General features: G+C 32.2%; 1 protein-coding gene across 1 annotated transcript; it reads left to right on the plus strand.

Annotated features, from left to right (window-relative positions):
- The first annotated feature begins 880 nt into the window (after window positions 1–880).
- On the plus strand, window positions 881–5,792 carry LOC9303091 (3-epi-6-deoxocathasterone 23-monooxygenase). Its single transcript, XM_002866973.2, has 9 exons — window positions 881–1,490; window positions 2,772–3,096; window positions 3,210–3,359; window positions 3,487–3,756; window positions 4,240–4,329; window positions 4,461–4,539; window positions 4,678–4,784; window positions 4,897–5,027; window positions 5,340–5,792. The coding sequence occupies exons 1-9, from the start codon at window positions 1,183–1,185 to the stop codon at window positions 5,455–5,457; spliced, it is 1,578 nt and encodes a 525-aa protein (XP_002867019.1). The 5' UTR covers window positions 881–1,182; the 3' UTR covers window positions 5,458–5,792.
- Window positions 5,793–6,806: the final 1,014 nt, after the last annotated feature.

Below are 6,806 nucleotides of genomic sequence, written 5' to 3' on the forward strand. Positions count from 1 at the left end.
TGTTTGATAAGAACGGTTTCATGAAAGTGTATATAAGTATTTTTTTCTTTCTATAAATGGATAAACAAATAATGAATAGAAAATAAATTAATAAATAAAAATTGGTTGGGGGTGAGAAGTAGCTATCTAATATCTAAAAATAAGACGAGACAAAACGGCCTAAGCGTGGCGCAATAGTCGCTCCCAATTTCTGTCCCCTCATTTATTCCTCGCTATTCTTTTGAAATTTTTACTCCCTCCGTTTCACAGATAAATTTGTCCACATATAAGTTTTGTGTTTTCAATATCAAATTTAAAACATTTTATTTATTTTATTTTTATTAAACAACAATAAATAATATATTTTTTTAAATATGTTAAAAGGTTAAAAAATTAAAATTGTCATTATATATTATTTTTTAAAGAATATAAAATTTCTAAAAAATATATCTTTGTGGGACGGAGGAAATATTTTGTTACTAATTTAAATTTTAAATTAATTACTATTATATTTAACCCAACAACAAAAAAAAAGAGAATGTTACAAGAGAATTTATCATCTAATCAGATGATACATGCGCATATCATCTTTATAAAATTTTCATTTCAATTTCCATTCTAAAATTAGTTTATGGGAGGAATTATATATTTATTTCCATAAAAAAAAAATTAGCTATATCAAATTTCTTATAAAGGATGGGTAATCAGAAAAATACCAATACATTGATACACATGTCATTATGCTGTTGACTAAAAACATGTCATTATGTTTATTAAATTGTTTGACATACTAAAAATGCAAGATTATACTAATAATTAACTATTTAAGATGAATTTAACAAAGATATAAAAGTAATTTAGATGTTTTAGGTTAGTAATTAACTGTTTTAGTTGTTTTTTTAAGTTTGAATATATATGTAATACATATTTGGATATATATATATATATATAGTGAGATACGGGTAAAAGTGGATTTTATATCATTAATTCCTCTGTTTCTCCCCCATTGAAAATGACATCACCATAGCTTTAGCTCTACAAATACAAATATTTATTCTCTCACTTTCTCTGCCTGCATGGTTTTTGAGAACTGAGAAAACCTTTTAAAATTCTCTATCGATCTCTTCACAAATTTTGCTATATCTACAATTCATGTGCTTAGGCATATAGTTATTCCCAAGAAATCCGTTTAACTTCTTATGTATGCATCCTCCGGCAAGAATAGGACTTTTCATGTCGCCGGAAAATCTCCCTTGGCCTTCTGATTACATGGATTATTTGGTCGCTGGTTTCTTGGTTTTGACGGCCGGAATACTTCTCCGTCCATGGCTCTGGTTTGGTATAAGAAACTCGAAAACGAAAGATGGAGATGAAGAAGAAGAGAAGGATAAGAAGAAGGGAATGATTCCAAAGGGAAGCTTAGGCTGGCCGGTGATCGGAGAAACCCTAACCTTCATCGCTTGTGGTTATTCTTCTCGTCCTGTTACCTTCATGGACAAACGAAAGTCTTTGTAAGTCTTTTTCTATCAATTCCTTTAACCAGAAATGTCATTTTCTATCAAATTCTTTAATGATAAACAATTAGGATTTTTTTAAAGACCCATTCAAAATTTCTTTAATTTTCTATCCCTTAGTTACATCTGCTTAATTAGTTATGACCGCCTTTTGTTTCTTATAATTCAATAGTCCATCGTTTTAGTAACCCTAGAGTAACTTAACTTTCTTTTTCTTTATCCAAAAATAAGTTAGTAACAAAATACCTTACACCATTGAGTTAGAACAAAAAATAAGAACAACTTTTGTAAACATATAATAATAACAAACTGATCTCCTTTTTAGGTAAAGAAGAAAATACAGTGGTTATGTAGTAGTAATGATGAATTTTTTATAACAAATAAATTATTTTGGGGATGCTAATAGTTAAACTAAACTCTTGGACATAACATCATTTCAATTATATATAATAAAGACTGACAAAACCAACCTGTCTTCATGTTCTTGGCCATATACAACAGCAAAATAGTTTAAGCAGAGGATCTTGTTATTTTTTTTGTTTTTTTTGGGATGATTGAGTTCACTTCATTTCATTTCATGTGTCATCTTTATCTCTTCTGTTTTCTATATTATTTTCCGATGTTATTATTATTATTTTAATATACACTAAACGTCTTTGTTGTGTTCTTCTGCTATTCATTATTATTTCCTGTATACTAATAAATTTTTCAAAATGGGTCCTCTTGAATACACACTAATTTATCGTTTACCTTATTTTATTTATTTTCTCTTAGAACTGCCACCTTCACGTTTTAGTGTGATAATGATATATAATCGTCCATTGATCCGTATCTTAAATGCGATAATGAAATGTAACATGGATTATACTATTATATGTCGAGTATGATTAATAATTTGTAGTCATTAAAAGAAGAAAGGAGAAGGTAATACCTATAACCTCGGGATATTCGAGGCAGAGAGATTATAAAAGGCAGCAAATAGACAGAGACGAAATATTTCTTTTTGTAGCCATACACCAATAGCCTACTTCTCCATAGACTTCAGCTTTCCATTTAATAAGATGTGAATAAATATACCAAACCCATACTCAAAAAATTATCACCGTTAACATATTCACTTTTTTAAAAAAGGTTTTTCAAAAATATCTATCATACACGAAATTCTAGGTTAATACATAATCTTTCAAAACAGTGTAGAATTGAAATTTTTTTGCTATCATTCTATTAGTTCGTTATGCAGTATTTCTTACCGATTTTTTTTACATATTAACTATATAGATACGGAAAGGTGTTCAAGACGAACATAATAGGGACACCAATCATAATATCAACCGATGCAGAGGTTAATAAAGTGGTGCTCCAAAACCATGGGAACACATTTGTCCCTGCATACCCTAAATCAATCACTGAACTACTTGGAGAAAACTCTATTCTCAGCATCAATGGACCTCACCAAAAAAGGCTTCACACGCTCATTGGCGCGTTCCTCAGATCTCCTCACCTCAAAGACCGGATCACTCGAGACATTGAGGCCTCGGTTGGTATCACTTTGGCTTCTTGGGCTCAACTTCCCTTGGTTCATGTTCAAGATGAGGTCAAAAAGGTATATAATGTCAAAGAAAATATATTAGTAGCAAACTCACACCTACGTACTAGCTCACTTGCTATAACACGTTTTAATTTGTATAATGTTTGTTGTTGTTGTTGTTGTTATAGATGACGTTTGAGATATTAGTAAAAGTGTTGATGAGCACATCTCCTGGTGAAGATTTGGACATTCTCAAACTTGAGTTCGAAGAATTCATCAAGGGTTTGATTTGTATTCCCATCAAATTCCCTGGCACTAGACTCTATAAATCCCTAAAGGTAAAATATGTCCTTATATTACATGAGCATATCAATATCTGAATTCATTTCTTTTTTTTTTATGTCAAAATTTGATTTCATTTTGTTAGTGTGTAAATTTCTAGGGTTTAATACTTTAATCATGCAGGCGAAAGAGAGGTTAATAAAGATGGTAAAAAAGGTTGTGGAAGAGAGACAAGTGGCAACGACAACGAAGTCTCCGGTGAATGACGTGGTGGACGTGCTTCTAAGAGACGGTTGTGACGGTGGTGATTCAGAGAAGCAATCTCAGCCGTCGGATTTCGTCAGCGGAAAGATCGTAGAGATGATGATACCCGGAGAGGAAACAATGCCAACGGCGATGACTTTGGCTGTCAAATTCCTAAGTGACAACCCCGTCGCTCTAGCCAAACTCGTGGTAAGTATTTTGTGCACGACTTACTTTACACAACAGCACACGTGTGTGTTTTAATGCAAATTGCCGACGTCTGTGGACCGTAAGATTAGATGTTTGTCTTGTGAGGAGATTTTAACGGTGAAGATTTAGTAATATCGAAGTGTGGACCTAGTTTGACTTTTGAATCCTTGTCGAGTCAAGTCGCTGTCGAAAGTATTTAGACGGGACACACGAGTACACGCACGTGTGGGAAGGGAAGAGACACGTGAGAGTATATCAGCCGTAGGATTAAAAAACAGAGTGGACGGCTGTCAGGAGAGGACGATTTGCATTAACGCCTGTGTCTGTAGTCTGTACGAGCGACTGCACCGCCTGTCAAAACAGCGTTTCACGACTCGCGTCACGGAAACGCTTTGTTTTCAACGCGTTATTATTTCAATCAAAACGCACATTATAGATAAAAAATAATTCCCTCTCTTTTAAATCATTTTTATATTTATTTAGGAGGAGAATATGGAGATGAAGAGGCGTAAATTGGAGTTGGGAGAAGAATATAAGTGGACCGATTACATGTCTCTCTCTTTTACTCAAAATGTAAGTCTTAATTATTTTAATTTAAACCTACCAATTTCTTTAAAAAACAAAAATTACTAGCTAGTTATTGAAAGTGAATAGTTTCTTTTTTTTTAATTTATTTTAATTTTTTTTTTAAAAACACAAAACAGGTGATAAACGAAACACTGAGAATGGCTAACATTATTAACGGGGTGTGGAGGAAAGCTCTCAAAGATGTAGAAATTAAAGGTAATTTCCATAACTATTAAATCATTTATCAATAGACTTGGAACATTTAGATTGTAATGAAAGGTATTTTTCAGGATAATTAAGAATATGTTCTTCCTTATACTGAAATACTATAATTTTTGGTGGGTGAATGGGCAGATTACTTAATACCAAAAGGATGGTGTGTATTGGCATCATTCATATCGGTTCACATGGATGAAGACATTTATGATAATCCCTATCAATTCGATCCGTGGAGATGGGACGTACGTCACCATTTCCTATAGTATAATTATTTTGCTTCTGAATTAACCTCATGGATAGTTTAGCTTTCTTCTTATTAAATTTCAACTACTAATATTAATTTTTTGTTATCAGAGGATTAATGGATCGGCAAACAGTAGTATTTGCTTCACACCCTTCGGTGGTGGGCAAAGGCTATGTCCTGGTTTAGAACTATCGAAGCTCGAAATATCCATCTTTCTTCACCACCTCGTAACCCGATACAGGTAAACTCATTAATTACTTGTGTTAGTTTATTGATATCTTCAGTTGACCAAGGCCATAATTCATTCCAATAACGTATCAAGGGATACTGTAATGGACCGGTCTGATCTTAACAGGCTGGTCGTAAATAGACTGGTCCAAAATAGGCTTTTAGTTTCTAGAATTCTAAGATCTTTTTTTTTTTGGTCTACAACTGGCACACATATACTACAGAATTTGAACCTAAATATTGATATGTTGCGAGTTTCAACTACATTGTCATATTTTGTGATTATATGATACTAATTGTTATGTACTAATTAATGTACATGTAGTTGGACGGCTGAGGAAGACGAGATCGTGTCATTTCCGACTGTGAAGATGAAGCGGAGGCTCCCGATCCGTGTGGCTACTGTTGATAGTGCCTCTCGGATCTCACTCGAAGATCATTGATAGATCCTTTTAAAAGAACAAAACTGTTTGTACAAGAGGAAGCAGAGAAGTAACCAAATTATCTTATAAAAAAATAGTAGAGAAGAGAAGCAAACAAGATTGGTGGGTAAGACAGAAAGAGCCACACGTACAGCTAGTGATGGCTCGAAGATGAGAGATTCTAATTATATATTATTTTTTTTTGTCATGTCAAATTATAAGCGTTGGTTAGGTTGTCCCTTTCTCTTTATTTATCGTACCAAACGCAAGTTGAGATATGATTCCATATATATATATGGATGATAGATAAGTATATTAATATATACCTTCTTCCTTTTTGGCAGCTATTAACATTATGCCTATGTCGTCTCTATCTAGCTTTTGTTTTATGCTCGAGAAATTTTAGACGAAAATATATACCAAACTTAAAAAATTTGTAATTGTCATGTCTCAATGTCTCATGTAAAACATAAATCCACCGGACTAGTCTCACTTAATTTACTTCGACCGACGAGGTGATATGATCCATATAGATTTAAATTTATAATAATATATATTATTTTATATGATATTAAAAGAGTATAATTTGGTGGGTGATGATGAGAATAGATTGGAAATTTATGGCGGCCATAGTAAGAGCATGTATATGGGTACCCATATAGTATCATTAGAAATTTTTTAGTATTATTTATAATGTTTGTTTATTGTTTGAGATTTTTTATGATACTCCTACTAAATATGTTTGAATTGGTGAGACCGGCTTAAGTATCATAAAAAAATTTATTTGCAAAATCAAAATAAATATATAAAAACATAGGATTACAAAAGGTAATATCTATACTAGTATTTTTGCGGTCATTTTGGTGACGGGTGGGTAAAAATGCTTTCGGGTTATTGGGATATCCGACCCGTTTCCAAATTTTGGTCATAAAAAATTTCTTGGGTCGGGTTATATTTAACTCAACTCATACATGGATATTCTATATTTAATAATTTAGATATTTAGAAGATTTGATTAAGATTTAGAATTATGATTCTTCTATCATCTTTGTTTGATTTGTTTTTAACTGTTTTGAATCATCATATAATACATAAATATTTTATAAGGAGATACAATTTATAAAAATTTATATATACTAACTTTAAAAAATAAATCATCTCGTGGTGTACATCATATTTTATTTTATTTTCTCTACTTTTAAGGAAAAACGCGTTTCCCAGACGAATCAGCTGCCGCCACGTCATCTGATACTGGCTATCAGAAGTATCACTCCAGTGATACTAATCAGACCCAACTTGCTACTCTAATCTATTAAAAAATAATTAATAGGCTTCTGATACTCTCATTGTATCAGCTATGTACATGGTCT

Source organism: Arabidopsis lyrata (assembly GCF_000004255.2).
Source record: "Arabidopsis lyrata subsp. lyrata unplaced genomic scaffold ARALYscaffold_7, whole genome shotgun sequence".
NCBI lineage: Eukaryota > Viridiplantae > Streptophyta > Magnoliopsida > Brassicales > Brassicaceae > Arabidopsis > Arabidopsis lyrata.